The sequence below is a fragment of the Nyctereutes procyonoides genome, unplaced genomic scaffold (assembly GCF_905146905.1).
Source record: "Nyctereutes procyonoides isolate TBG_1078 unplaced genomic scaffold, NYPRO_anot_genome, whole genome shotgun sequence".
In the NCBI taxonomy this organism is placed as follows: Eukaryota; Metazoa; Chordata; class Mammalia; order Carnivora; family Canidae; genus Nyctereutes; species Nyctereutes procyonoides.
In genome coordinates this window covers 25,900,529-25,914,921 of record NW_026575125.1, presented here as the reverse complement: position 1 = coordinate 25,914,921, position 14,393 = coordinate 25,900,529, and the positions used below count along the sequence as shown (strand labels likewise).

General features: G+C 42.4%; 1 protein-coding gene across 5 annotated transcripts in view; it reads right to left on the bottom strand.

The window, feature by feature from the left end:
* GK (glycerol kinase) overlaps positions 1–14,139 on the bottom strand; it is a 77,226-nt gene extending 63,087 nt beyond the window's left edge. For 3 of the 5 annotated variants that reach the window (XM_055338201.1, XM_055338199.1, XM_055338200.1), the window contains exons 1-3: positions 13,974–14,138; positions 3,766–3,839; positions 1,324–1,430 (exon numbers count right to left, since the gene is read on the bottom strand). In XM_055338201.1, coding sequence (XP_055194176.1) covers positions 1,324–1,430; positions 3,766–3,839; positions 13,974–14,051 — 259 coding nt within the window. In that variant the 5' untranslated portion in view covers positions 14,052–14,138. Of the gene's footprint in view, positions 1–1,323; positions 1,431–3,765; positions 3,840–13,973 lie in introns of all 5 variants that reach the window. The other 2 variants (XM_055338198.1, XM_055338202.1) reach the window with 2 other exon arrangements.
* Between the last annotated feature and the right edge of the window lie 254 nt (positions 14,140–14,393).

Genomic DNA, 14,393 nt, shown 5'->3' with positions numbered 1-14,393 from the left:
TCAGGAGTGCTGGTAAATCTCATAGCCAAGATGATGTGAATCAAGGTACCACTACCACCAATTGATGGTTGCCCTTACTTGGGGTCAAACTACCTACAAGGGCGCCTGGGTGGCTCAGTTGGTTAAGCCACTGACTGGATTTTGGCTCCGGGCATGATTTCAGGGTTGTAGGATTGTTCCCTGCATCAGGCTTGCTGCTCAGCTCCAAGTTTGCTTGAGAATGCTCCCTGTCCCTCTGCCACCCTCCCCGCTCATGCTCTTGCACTCTCTTTCACCTCTCAAATAAATAAATCTTCAAAAACAATAAACTACTTGGAATTAATACAGATCCTGTAATAATCTAACACTTCCAGTTATTTCAAGGAGATGCTCTAAGTGAAATGCTTTCATTTCAACCCCCCCCCCCACTGCCCATGTTCCCCAATCTATCTAGGGACTCCAGCAAAAACCCAAGCATCATCTTTGACCAATCACGTCCCCTGACAATACTTCTCTCTCTACTACCCTGAATTCCAATGTATCATCCAGTTCTGCCCCTTCAAATCACCTCCCCTGCTACCACTGCCAGTCAGGTCCCCATCCTCTTTCTCAGGACTTCCACAGCAGCCACTCAGACCTTTACTGTCCGCTCCCACATGGCTCCACAGTGCAGTGAGGAAGTTGTCTTTAAACTGCAAGTCAGATTGTGTCATCCCATCACCTTGCTTAAAACCTTCTCACTGCCGGCTTCCCGTGATACTAAGAATAGCACCCAAACTCCTAACTGTGGCTGACAAGGCCCTATTGGCTTCCCTGATTACTGCTCCTACTGAAACCTCTGATCCACCCCCACCCTCACCCTTTTCTCCACTTTTCACACACTGGTCTTTTTCCAACCAAGAAATAGGCCAAGCGTATTCCCACCTCAGGACCTTTGCACATGCTGCTTCCTTTTCCTTACACATTCTTCTCCCAGCCATCTGCATGGTGGGCCCCTTTCGGCTTTTGAGACCTTGGCAACAGTGTCAACTTCTTAGAGAAGCCTTCTCTAGCTGTTCAATCTAAAGTAAGCCTCTCTGGGACCACCCTACAATATCAACTCAGTTTTAGCCCCTGCACAGGGCTTCCCAGGACCTGAGATCAGCTCGCATTTGCCTGCTCTTACACCCACTGGAATGAAAGCTTCATGAGAACAGGGATTTCATCTACCCATTTATTGTCACTCCCTCAGTTGGCACAGAAATGCTTGCCATTGCACAGGTGTTTGGCTATGTGCTGAATGAATGAATGATTGAATTCAATTGAGATAATCATACATGGAGAAAAATATTCTATTAAAAATACCTTTTATGTTGGAAATATCAATATTGAGCTGTCCAAGTTTCTCACACGTTTTCTCTATACACTCATAGACAGACTGCAGAATTTCCTTAGGGTCTTGTTCCACCCATCTTTGAACAAAAGAATGTATTTGGTTAGTCCACAAGGAAGCAATATAAACATAGCTTATTCCTCTAGATATGTATGCTTATGAAGGTGTGGCAGGTGCACAAATCAAAGAAAATTACATTAGCAAAGGAAAGTATCACCAGTATTCCAAAGAAATGATTTAAACAAAAGCCCATTTCCCTTACATTTTTGTCATTCTTCACATAGTAATTACTCATTTGAAAGAAGGCAAGCAATGGCAGACCATAAATAGCAGATACTCTACCTACTTTTAAATAATTATTTTCGAATCTAATAAAAAATTAGCTCCCCAATTCTTTAGATCCTGTGACTTTTGATGAATTTTGATAAGCCAACTGCATGTTTTCACTAGTCACTAGCTATTTCTAAGTAGATTGAGATACATATATCACTCTTGGGATGGGGGCAGTGACTGATCTACTTATTTACTTACTTGTTTGTGTATGTACTTATTTATTTGTGAAGCAAAAGGAATTCTGAAAAGAAGTATACTAATCTCTTTTGCCATTTTTCTCCCAAAATATTTTGTGAGAATTTAGGGAAAAAATTTAAATTACATCCAGTAATTATTTCATGTCGACAAGGCATTGCTTCCAGTTTTCAGACCCAATCCTGGCGCCATTTTGGTAAGGTACAAGGACCTCAGAAAGATGAAAGGCTCATCATAAATCACAAGGAAAAGAAGTGTGGAAAAAACCAAAATGGCAATTGAGGAAAACCACAAGTAGAAAGGACCCAAATTTAAAAAATCCTACCCTACAATCTAGAAGTCCAAGGGAATTCCAAATGCCTTTTTTCTTGGCCTTCCTTGAGCCTGCCTGGCTCTCCTGAGCTTTGAGTAGTCTCTAAATTCTTTTTCTAAAAACTTAAGCTCCTTCCACATATTTCTAACTTTTGTCCATTCAAGACCTAGGTGCTCTCTCCAAATTGCACTGGGATTAGGCCTGTGGACAGTCATTCTAAGGCTAGTATGGTATCAATAGCTTTCATTATTAAAATAACTCTAGAGAGAGGGGCACCTGGGTGGCTCAGGGGTTGAGCATCTGCCTTTGGCTCAGGTCATGATCCTGGGATCCTGGGATTGAGTCCCGAATCGGGATCCTTGCAGGGAGCCTGCTTCTCCCTCTGCCTATGTCTCTGCCTCTCTCTCTCTGTGTGTCTCTCATGAATGAAAAAAAAAAACAAAACCTTTTAAAAAATAAAAAAATAAATAAAATAAAATAATTCTCTAAAATGCAGGAGAACATTTTTCATGAAAAGGAAATACTAAAATTTGGTAGGGCATCAAGTTTTTTTTCTCTTTCTTAAATTGCATTTAGTTGTTAAGTAAAATAAATAGATCAAAAGTGCATAATCTGTTGAGTTTTAACAAATGTATGTCCCCATCTAACCACCATCCCAATCAAGATACAGAATTATTTCTGTTGCTCCTGAAAGTTCTTTCATGCCTCTTTCAAGTCAATCACATAGTCCACAGGCAATCAATTTTTGGATTTCTATTATCTTAGATTACCTTAGTCTCTTCTTATATCTCAGATACAGCCATGCAGTGTGTACTCCTTTGTGTTCAGCTTTGTTCATGTTTCATGATATTAATACAAATCAACCATGTTGTGGCATGCATCAGTTCACTTTTTAAAAATTGCCTCATGGTATTTCACTGTTATCCATTCTATAGATGACAGACATTTGGGTTGTTTCCAGTTTGGGCTATTATGAACAAAGCTGCTATAAACATTCATGTATATCTTTCTATAGCCATATGCTTTCCGCTTTCATTTCTCTTGGATAAATTCCTAAGAGCAGAATCTGCAGATATATGGCTGATTTCATAAGAAACTGCCGCCGTTTTTCAAAGTAGTTGTATCATAAACATCATTAACTTTTAAATAATATACTTAGAATTCTATTTAATCACAACTACTACATATGCACATTATTCCAAGAAGGGTGATTTTAGCATTAGATGATAAGATATGTGAATGTTTACACTCCAATCAGCAAAGCAGTGTTTGCCAAGGATGGACATAGAACTAAATGCCTTCGAGGTCAATGTGGAATTTCTGTTATTTAATGCTCCTCTGCCTTGCTACTTTATTATCGCTTCCTTTCCTGTCACTGAATTCCCAAGCCGTCAATCACCCATATGTTTTTGCTGAGCCACTGAGGTACTGCTTCTTTCCTTGACTAAAACCTATCTCTCAAGCCTTCTCAGGAGGGGTTCGGTCAAGTTTACCTTACAAGGCCACTGGGCAGGTAAGGTGAGATGGATTAATAAATACAAGGTAGCTTTACATAGTAAATCAGGGAACGTACCCTTCTCTTGGAAACTCTTGTTTTATTTCCACTTGGTGATGACTAAGTAGTTCGGCTGTTCTTGAATTGAAAACCTGAAAAACATATTGCAATGTTAGGGTGAAAATGCAGGTAGAGAGGAAAGGTGTTCAAAGCTATTCAGCAACTGAAGTCATCAGTCACCAACAGAAAAAAAAAGTCCGATCAGTGAAATGCCACACAGGATGTTCTACGTTCTTTCAGACAGAATCATGATAAAGAGAAATCTATTGAACATGAAGCTAAGGGGCAATTTCTTAATCTTAAAAAAAGCACAACTGGCTCCAAGCTATAGGAAATTTAATACATCAACCAATTAATAGCATGGATCTCAAGAGAGAATAGGAAAACCAGGAATAAGAGAAAGGAGGTAGAATGCCGATGGGGACGCTGGAAGGTTCCATTCTGCTTCCATCTTGGATGAGGAGACACACTAAGAGTCATAGGTGCAGGCAGCCCGGGTGGCTCAGAGGTTTAGCGCCGCCTTCAGTCCAGGGCATGATCCTGAAGACCCGGGATTGAGTCCCACGTCGGGCTCCCAGCATGGAGCCTGCTTCTCCCTCTGCCTGTGTCTCGGCCTCTCTCTCTCTTTCTCTCTCTCTCTGTCTCCATGAATAAACAAATAAATAAATCTTAAAATAAATAAAAAGTCATAGGTGCCCAGGCAGAGAAGGGCACTGTGGAAATCACTTTGAAGGGAAGCACAGCAATGCATCTAGCTCTTATAAAGGTAAATGGGGTCCTATCCACAGGGGGAGAAGTGTATCCTGGCATCCATCTGGCTGAGTGCTTCCCTGTCACACAATTATTATGAATTGTTGACCTTTGGTATAAAACATTAAAACATAAAGCTCCCAAAGAGGTGCTGTACAATCCTCCACCATTTTACTACTACTAAAACAATGCGTTAAAAGAAAAACCCTTAGACATCTTTCCTCATGTACATTCTTTTCGACCTGCGTGTACCTATACTTGAGTGGCAAAGTACTTAGTCTTTCAGAGTCTGGATTCGTATTTTAATTAAACCCAGCTTCCGAAATCACTGTAATTACAGCAGTAAAGTTACATCCAATTAGGTAAGAAAGTGTTTCCATGCCTAGCTTTCCTGTGGGAGAAAATTACCTGCTCATTGCAGGCTATGAAAGGGAAAGTAAAAAGAGAAAACACACCATGAGTGGCTGCTGCCCTCCCTCCCCAGGACACTATCTCCCTTTTCGGAGGAAGTGATGAATCTAATGAAAGCTAAGAAGGTAAATTCTCAAGTCCTTTGCGGAGATAAAATATCTTACAAGCCAAAGGTTAACTTGACATGTCATAAATAAAAGGCACTTGACAGAACCCCAAATAATATCCCCCCCTAATTTACAACTTAGCCGTAGAGTGTATTTCTAGGATGTTCACTCCATTTGTCCTGTTTTATCTGGATTATCTCTAAGGCCTAGAATAGTACCTGGCATAGGACTGACAATAAATATTTGTTGAATGTCTGAAAAAAATATGGCCTACCAGGTACTTATTGGGAGAAAAACTATCAAATCAAACGAGAAATGGTTATGTGGCAGAAAAACTCTTAAGAGGAAACCATAGTTGTATAATTTTTATTCATACTAGTACTGCTCCCAGGGTCTTCTCGCAAATCCCCAAAGGGCGTTGGGTTAGGAGAAAAGTGTCCCTTTTGGTTGGCTGGATTCATAAAGACCTCTATAGCAGATCTATGAGGCTCTGAATGGAGTAGGATCCCTGTTCCATCACCTACTAGTTTTAAGGAGGCTAACTTCAGGAGTCTACACTAGCAATCGATTTGTGGGCCTTTGAAACAGGCACAGTAAAGGGAAGAATTTTGGTAAATTCCATTTGGCTTATTAGACCATGATGCTGGTAATCACACAGCATTTGGATATAAAAGGATGGAACCTGGACTTCCTTACTTCTTCAGAGCTCTGAAACTGTAGCATATAGACACTACCTTTAGATGTTTAGGATTTGACCCTGTGCAACACTTCCAAGTTTGTGGGACACTTTCTAGGTTTAATATTTTTTGGAATCATTAACTTTCTGCAGCACTGTCCAACAGAAATATAAAGCAAACCACTTATGTAATTTTAAGTATTTTCATAAAAAACAGTAAAAAGAGGAAGGTAAAGTTAATTTTAGTAACATTTTATTTAAGCCAATGTATCTAAAATAATTATCACTCTGACATGTGATCAATAGCAAAACCTATTAATGAGATCTGTTACTTGTTTTAGAAGTAACTCTTTGAAATTTGGTATATGTTTTGCTTATGGTCCACCACAATTTGGACTAAGCACATTGAAAGTGGTCCATAGCCACATGTTGCTAGTTAGTGGCTATTGTACAAGACAGTGAAGTTCTGCAGTACTATTTTTCCTCATACATCTAGGTTCATGTGAAGAGTTTTAATGGCTGCCCATTTGCCTGCAGATGGACAAATGTACAAAGAAGGCTAATGATGCTTCCAGAATCCTTTCTGCCTGGAAGGTTACATATTTTATATGAGAACACAATGCCCAATAGCAACAGTGCTAATCTGATGTTTTCCAGTAGATTGTAAAAGCCACTGCCAACTAAAGATGGCAGTAGCTATCTAGTTTGTCTTATAAAAGTTCTAGCATGGTCATTGTTTAAAACTCATTAGGTGGCAAAGGAGAAAGACTTCGGAATTACAGATGGCCCGCCCTCACCTTTTTCTCCCTTTCCAGATTTGCAATTCACCAAATTTTAAGTCAGTTAAGACTTCAGATGTATAACAGCACAGAACCGAAGGGTCTCTTTAAGAAAATTAATTAAAAGGAGTATTTGAAGGCACAAGGGGTCTATGCTTCCTGGAAGACATCCTTGAGATCCTGTAGGGCCAGCATTTTCAAAATGTACTCCTTGCATCTCCAGGACCCTTCAGAAGCTGGGAAGGAGGACAGGGAGCTCCAGCTGAGCCTCTGGGCTATGCCATACCCTGGATTTCACATTTTTATCAATTTTAGCTTCGAGATTTAGGTCCTTCCAGAGAAAAGCCTAACAATGGAGTTCTAAAACAAAAAAACAAATGATGACACTAACTGAAACCCATGGCCCTAATGTCATGCTACTGTGCTTACAAAGTGAGCTCCAGAAGATTGGCTAATACAGAGCTAACCTGAGTTTCCTAAATGCCAATTCAGTGCTTTTCCAGTACAAAATCATGTTAATATAAATTATGTCTTTTCATCCTCCATTACATGGCAACATATATGGGAGTTTTAGGACATCAAAAGAGAAAAGACACCTCATTCAGACTTCTGGGGGTCGGAGAGGGGCTATCATATCAGAATAGGTAACTTCTAGACTAAGATTGAAGGTGGACTCGAAGGGAGTGCCTGTGGGCCTGGGAAGGGATGGGAGGTTAGGATGAAGGGGGGAGAGCAGCTGCCATGTGTCTGTGGGGATCCAGGTGAGATAGCTGAGGGCTCCTGTCAGACTGGGAGCAGCATGGGGATTGAAAGAAAGGAAGTACATTGCTGAGAGACTTAACAGGATGTAAGCAATTAGCTGCATCAAGGGCTTGGAGGGGGAGGAGTCAAGGAAAATGAGGGACACCCATGCAGTACAGGGGAGGACAGGTTAGCAGGAGGCAGTGTTTACACAATACAGGATACAGTAGAAACAGTGGTTGTGGCACACAGAGGGGTTAAGGAGATTTCAAAGTTCATTGTAGATAATGTGTTATTTGGGGTGTCATTCAGGCATAGATGTTGAGATGCCCAGTGGGAAGTTGCTTATATTTTAGGTCATAAGCCTCAAGAATGAGATTTGTTCAGGTTACAAACCTGGAACTAGTAAGATGGGTTAGGTCCTGGAGATCTAACACAGAGCACAGTGAGTACAGCCCATAATATTGTATTATAAACTTCAAAGTTGCCAAGAGACTAGATCTTAATTGTTCCTACCACAAAAAAGAAAGGATAATTATGTGACATGATTGAAGTATTAATGCTACCATGGTAACCATATTACAATACACAAGTGGATCAAACAACACTCTGTACACCTTACACTTATACTGTTACCTGTTGATTATATTTTAATTTAAAAAAAAAGAGAGAGGAAGAGATCTGTTTTCAGAATTTTGTGTTGGCCAGAGAGGCAGAAAAGATCTTCATGGTTGGTGTAACACGGAGGCAAAGAGCACAGGCCCGGGAAGCACACAGAGCTGAGGGTGCGGGTCAAGCTCCGGTCCTGCCCATGTCAGTGGTGTGATTTTAACTTTCCTGAACCTCGACTTTTCCATCTGTCAAAGGATTAAATGGAAGAATATATGGAAAGTGTTTCACACAGGGCAAGTACATAGTATGTTATCCAAATGACAGGATAAGCACCAGTGCTACCGCGACTGCTATTTTCATTACTGTTACTGCTGTTACTACTACCACCAGCCAGCAGCACGACCCACCAGTGGGAGTTAGGATTCAAAGCCACCTGTGCTATGTTCATCTCTAAGCACAAATCACTTTGCAGTTCTAGATTCTGTTTTATGGGGAGGACAGCTACAAACTTGAGAGGTTTGTTGTTGTTTCCAAAAAAGGAATACTGAACATCTGAGTCCTGAATGATACCAAAGGGGCACCTGAGTAGCTCAGTCGGTTAAGCTTTGGATTCTTATTTCAGCTCAGGTCATGCTCTCAGGGTCCTGGGACAGAGCCCAATGAAATGGCCTCCCTGCTGGCTGGGGAATCTGCTTGAGATTCTTTGTCACTCCCTCTCTGCTCCTCTCCCTCCTTTTGCGTGCAAGTGTGCTCCCTCTCTATCTCTCATTAAATAAATCTTTTTTTCAATAAATAAATCTTAAAAGTAAAAATAAACTGAAGAAAGAAGTGAATGTAGGAGAGGAATTTGGCAGTGCAGGCACATAGCATACATCCTAAAAATGTCATCATTACTGCTGCTGCCACCACTACTAATGCTTATTCCTATTGTTAGGGCTACTACTACAACTACCATTCCCCTCAAGTGATAGAATTAGAAATCACCAGCTCTATAGTCATCTTTAAGCCTAATTCATGACTCAATTCCAGCTTTGCCAGACAGGGATGGTTTAAAAAATGAAGAAACAAGGAAAATTAATTTTACAAAAAAACTATTTAAGGAGTTTCTGAAACAAAGCAAGCCTTCCTTGTCTTAGAAGGAGAGCAGTAGGAAGAACGGCATGCTGTCCTTACTAAGAAACTGTCCCTTGGGGTCCCAAGATGAATTCACTTATCCTTGCTCACTCATCCTATGACTAATTCAGCCAGCCCATCATAAACATGCACATTCATTTCCCTCCCCACGTGATTTCCCCACTAGCCTACGCTTTTACACCACACTCAGCTTTACTATGTGATAAAACATTTTTTTAGGAATGTAAACTCCCTCTCTAGAACTCTATGATACTATATAAATTTGAATGACCTAAAATAAAAATACTAGCTACAGGGGCTCCTGGTTGGCTCAGTCGGTAAAAGGATCTGCCTTCAGCTCAGGTCATGATCCCAGGGGCCTGGGATGTAGCCCCACATCAGGTTCGCTGCTCAGCGGGAGGTCTGCTTCTCCCTCTCCCTCTCCCTCTGCCTGCTGCTCCCCCTGCTCATAATCTCTCTCTCTCAAATAAATAAAATCTTTAAAAAATACTAGCTACAAATATATTACATTGTAAACTTGAGACCACAAATGGTATACTGGCATCTTCCAACAAGCCACAGAGGTAAGGAAAACATGAATGACATTATATTTTTCTTAAAAACGAAACCATATTAAATAGCATATAATCTCTAATACAGCTATAGTTGCCAAATTAGACTTTTTCCAAGACTCCACAAATTTTACCCTTCCTAGTCTTCCAACCCTAGAGTTCTAGTCAACACATCTGAAGGGCTCAGATGTCCAGTCATGTAATGAGCACCCACCACATGTGAGATGCTGTGTTAGGCCTTGGGGAGGAAAAAAACTACACTATCCTGCCCTTTAGGGAACTCAAAATTAAAAGTTCTTAACATGCAATGTTTACGGGAGACAAGAGGATGAGAGGGTGACAGCTCTACGAGACTGTGTTCTTGCCATTTGTGTAAGGTGATGGGCAAGAAAATAAGCCAACCTAGTGGAAAAAAGAAAACACAAAAGAAGCGCAACTGTAGTTATCACAACAGTGGCCTCAATCTACCGATGAGCCAGAATAGTTTAACCAAATTTACTGTTCATTAGTGGCTGTCCCTTCATGGGTGCTTAATAAATATGTGTCAAATAAATACATGAAAGAAAGTGGAAATCTGTCCCTAAGCCTTATGAGATCTGGAAGCATGATGGAACAACTGGGGCCAAGGCAATGCTTCCTGCCAAAGCAAGCACGAAACTACAGTTCTAACCATGCTTTGGAGACTATTGGAACAAAATGGTTGCGTAACCTTATCCACGGTGACTACACCTGAGCCCTGCCCAGGACCTGCTGAATCTGAGTCACAAGATGATCAAAACCGGCAAGACTTATTCAAAGGCAACGTTTTTTACATATTGCGAAACCAATAGTATGTATGTTTTTCTTGGTGAAGATTTATCCGTGATTATAATCAGAACAGACATCTGAAAGATAGGTAAGTGGCCTTCCCCAGTCTCTCATTTTCCTGTCACATCACTCCAAGCAGCCGGGGAGCCTAGGGCAGGGCATTAAGAGGACAGGCTTCTGAGTGCGACAGACCTGGCCTTGAATCCTAGTTCCACCAGTTACTCTGTGATCTTGGGCACAGTGTTCAGCACAGTCCAGTCACCTGTGGAAAGGAACTTAATAATAATACTACCTACATCATGGTTGTCAGGAGGATTAAATGAGATAATGATGGAAAAATCCTCAAATGTAGCATCCAGCACATTTCAAGTCATACCACATTCCAAGCCTTTGCTTTTTGTAACATTCAACTCAATGGGAGAAAAACAAAGTTACCAAATTAAAGAAGGAAGTTTACTATTTCAGCTGAAACTTTGGTCTTCTAAAGAAATGGCCCCTCCTTAAAACCTGTTACACTCATTCTCTTTCCAAGAAGTTCCTATTCTGTAATCTGAGTAATCACGTGCCAACCCCGGTTCACTGTCCTATCAGACAAGTATGAAATTTTTCCTTTAGTACAAAGCCTATCCAGAGGATCCCAGGGTGGACTTTTTTGGCAACTAGAAGTGAGCATGTTCTAAAATGTCAGGTATACTACTAAAATAGAAGAAATTGAGTAATCAAGCATACCCAAGTCAGGAAGTTTTAAGATTTTTTGGCTCCGAATTACAGAAGGTATATAATTATAATACAAAGCAGATAAGAGCTTTGAATAGAGGTGTAAGAAAAGTAGTATAGGGAGGGATAGGGGATCCCTGGGTGGCTCAGCCGTTTAGCACCTGCCTTTGGCCCAGGGCGTGATCCTGGAGTCCTGGGATCGAGTCCCATATCAGGCTCCCTGCATGAAGCCTGCTTCTCCCTCTGCCCTCTGTCCCTCTGTCTCTCTCTTTCTCTCTCTGTGTCTCTCATGAATAAATAAAATCTTAAAAAAAGGAAGGGATAGAAAATTCCAAGAGTTTGAGGAAGACTTGCTAGGAGATGGCATTTGAGACACTATTTGGAGGCAGATTCAAATTTCACACAGCAGATCTGGGAAATAAGGGAGGAGGCAATTCGCACAGATGAAGAGCACGAATAAAGAAATCTTGTGTCCATCATGGAAGAAAAGCGAACATTGCTAGTATAGGAAAAGGAAGAAGAAAGTTTGCAGAGGTTATTGGTCTTATAAAAGTCAAATGATATGTAAATCTAATGAATAATGGTCAGGAAATTATTCAAACACCTTTAACTTTATAAGGTTCCTTATGACAGTTCTTATCCACTGTATTCTTCCTGGAGAAGGTAAGCAATGAGTTTTGAATCATAATTACAACATGGAACAAAACTACTGGAACAACTCCTGGGAATCACCTTGGGATTGAAGCACTTATTCAGCAAATCCATTATCTGTATTTTGCAGGGAGTGGTTTAGCAACCACTTTCCTTATAACCAAAGAAGAAAACACCTCGCTAAACCATTCCTAAGTTCTGTTCGACTTCACAGATGATCTCTAAGTCTTTTATCTACCTGTGAGGCATGCTTTCACAGTTGTTTCTCAAGAGGCAGAAAACTTAACTAACTTTTTCACATCATTCCATAAGTAGGATGGGAATCTTATGAATTTGCACCTTAGCTTACTCAATGAGACCATGCCACACAGAGCCCAGCAAACAGAACTCAACTTCTGGGGGCTTGTGTTGTTCATGTCACACTGAACAGATAGATGATCGTGAGAATACGAACCTGATGAATTCTTTCCCCACCAAGGCAGAAAGATGCCTCTTGGGTAACAGAATCTTTAGAACAAGCTGCAGTAGGACAGCAACAGTGAAGAGTCACGTACAGGCTGGCGCCTAAAAGGGAAGCCTACAAAGTTATGAAATACTTTACCTGTATTCATAGAGGGCAAAAGCTGCAAAAACTTGCAAACAATCACCATGTTTAGTTTGACCCTCTCCTAGTGCTTTATGAACTAGTTGCCAACATTTAAGAATTGAAAGATTTCACTGAAAACTTTAGACTATCAGCTTTTCTTAAAGAATTTGAAGATCTGGCAACCACTGGGCTGATGTTCCTGCTTGGCAGCTGTAGGCTGTCCCCTTGGCCTGAGTCTGCTCTCCACCTTCTACCTGGCTGGCCCCTGCAGGCATTTGTGTGGGCAATTCTTGAGTGTGATTTCAAAAATTAACCCACAGTTAGCACACGTCTTAATGGTCTTTCTTAATCTGGGGAGATGGTAATGATGATTGTGTATTTTATGTATTAATCAAATCCAGTTAGACAGACTATCTTACTTATGATTCAGGATTACTTTACAAACATTTATATGAAAATCAGACAAAGTGAAACCTGCCCTGGGTGATTAAAAGATAAGCAATGTAAGAGACAGTAGAACTACGTCTTGGCAGCTCAAACCAGGGTAAGTCATTAAGGAAGATGCAAACTTAAACTGGACTGAAAGCTTTTTGCTGGAGATGAGAGGCTAGTATCAATATGAAGGCACAAATGCAGGTTTTTAGTCAAGTGGTCAGCTAAACAGAACTTGGAAAAAACGAATACACTTTACATATAATGTATACATATAGGTACACCAAAATAATGCACGAAAAAATGATTCGAAGAAGTGAAGACAGTGTTAAATAATCATTCAGTATTTACACCAACCTGTCAAATTACTCAAATATCCACTGAAAGCTTGAGTTCTTAACAATCATTTATTTAAAAAACTTTTAAATTCTTTTACTAAACTGATGCTGGATCACTTTAAGAGCAAGTTTCCTAATTGCAAAAACATATTAATAAGCAGAGTCCCTTAAATAGCACTCCGTTGTGATAAAACTGCTGTCATACATGGTAAATAAAAAGAGAAACAGAATTTTCCTGTCACTTTATGCTGTGAAGCACGGAGAAAACCATCTGTTTGTAACCGGCAAAGTATCAGAACTGAAATTTGTGAGTCTCCGAAATTAAATAAAGATGCTGGTAAAAGCAGTGTAGTGTGACTTTCCTAATGTGTTCAGCAGCCCCCTCCACCACGCCGGCATTCCACCTTCTGCAGTTTCTGTGGGAGAGGATGACAACGCACCATCACACTAATACTATATTCGTTCCGCTGCTCCACAGGACGCTATGTTAGGCTACCAGAGCCGTGACACAGCTTTCGCCCCATCCAAGGACGTCCTGCGCCCCGCAGGCCAAATGCTCCTGGGGAAGCCCGCAGTAGCGGTCAGTGTGGCCACCTGTCCCTGGCTGCGAGCGGGCCGCTCAGGACGGATGCTCGGTAGCCCTAGTTCCCTTTGGGGGTGGAGTCCTACTATTAGTAGGTGACCCGGCTCCACCACCAAGGCCGGGGCTGCTCAGCTCGGCCGCGGGGGTCGCGAGAGGCCGAGGTCCCCCAGGCCCACGCAGGGCAGCTCCAGCGTGGCAGGTCCCGCTTTGGGGGCCTTGGCCTCCACCCTTTGCCTAGCCACCGGGGCCCGGGGTCGGGGAAGGCTCGGGTTGGGGACGCGACAGCCAGCCCCGAGGTCCCTGGGCTCCCGCCTCGGCTCGGCGCCTCCTCAAATGTCACCCTGGGCTCACCAAAAAGCGCGTTGAGCTGGTGCCCTGGTCCACTGCCCCCACCAACGGCCCCAAAACTGCTTTCTTCGCGGCTGCCATGAAACCAGCTTCGGGTCAGCGGGCTATCGCGGCCCGTTTCCCCGGTGACGGCGGCGGGCGGGGGAGGGGCGGGCGGCGAGCCGGGTAGACGAAGCGGCGCGCGACGCCAGAACGCTCGGACCGCGCTCCAGGCAGCCCCTTTACCCGCGCGGAACCTCCTCACCCCGCCCCTCCGGCCCAGACCCCGCCCCTAAACGCGTTCCCAACGACTTAGGGGCGTGGCGCGGGGGGGGGCGCTGCCCGCCGGGCCAGCCAATTAGCGAGCGCAGAAAGAGGCGGACCGCTCCGACAATCAGAGGGCGGTGAGACGTCACGGGGGCGGGGCCTGGGCGCGGCGGAGGC